The following is a 737-nucleotide window of genomic DNA, read 5'->3' on the forward strand; positions in this document are numbered from 1 at the left end:
AGTGGCACAACCCTCATCTCAAGCTATGCCTCAGGGAATCCAGGCGGATAGCTGTGTAACCTGCATCCTCCCAGGATGGTGTGTGTTGCTGCTTTCCACCACCAGGGGGCGATACCATCACGCTGCAGGCCGAGAGAGTGAAAAAACTGCTCCATAGGTTTCAGCAAAACAAAATCCCAAGGAATAAAACCACGAGGTTTGAGAAGCAACCTCTAGGGCCCGAATTAAGTATTTCCAAAATGTCATTCCAATTCCACGTTGTCGTTGCTTCATCACATATTTTATAACGTGGTGCTAATTTACTTTCCACCTCCAGTAAGACAAAAAAAAACCCAAACACACACACACACACAAAAATCCCAACAACACAAAAAACAACAAAACATTTTTAAAAACCATTTTCTCACTTTACTGGGGGGATTATTAAAGCGTCCTCGAGAGGCCTGTCGGCTGCCTGGTCCAGCTGACTGTCCTGTCATTGCTCAGCTGTACGAGACGTCGCTGGTGCGTCACGGCCTGATGACCCTGGGGCCCAGCGGCTCGGGCAAGACCACGGTGATCACCATCCTCATGAAGGCGCTGACCGACTGCGGCCGGCCGCACCGGGAGATGCGCATGAACCCCAAGGCCATCACGGCGCCGCAGATGTTCGGCAGGCTGGACACGGCCACCAACGACTGGACAGACGGGATTTTTTCCACACTGTGGAGAAAAACACTAAAAGCTAAGAAAGGCCC

General features: G+C 51.2%; 1 protein-coding gene across 1 annotated transcript in view; it reads left to right on the top strand.

Moving 5' to 3' along the window:
• The window catches only part of DNAH8 (dynein, axonemal, heavy chain 8), a 272,357-nt gene that overhangs the window by 138,790 nt on the left and 132,830 nt on the right, over positions 1-737 (top strand). Inside the window, exon 49 of the mRNA XM_005873788.2 lies at positions 487-733. Coding sequence (XP_005873850.1) covers positions 487-733 — 247 coding nt within the window. The remainder of the gene's footprint in view (positions 1-486; positions 734-737) is intronic.

This window comes from Myotis brandtii, unplaced genomic scaffold (genome assembly GCF_000412655.1).
Source record: "Myotis brandtii unplaced genomic scaffold, ASM41265v1 scaffold420, whole genome shotgun sequence".
Lineage (NCBI taxonomy): Eukaryota > Metazoa > Chordata > Mammalia > Chiroptera > Vespertilionidae > Myotis > Myotis brandtii.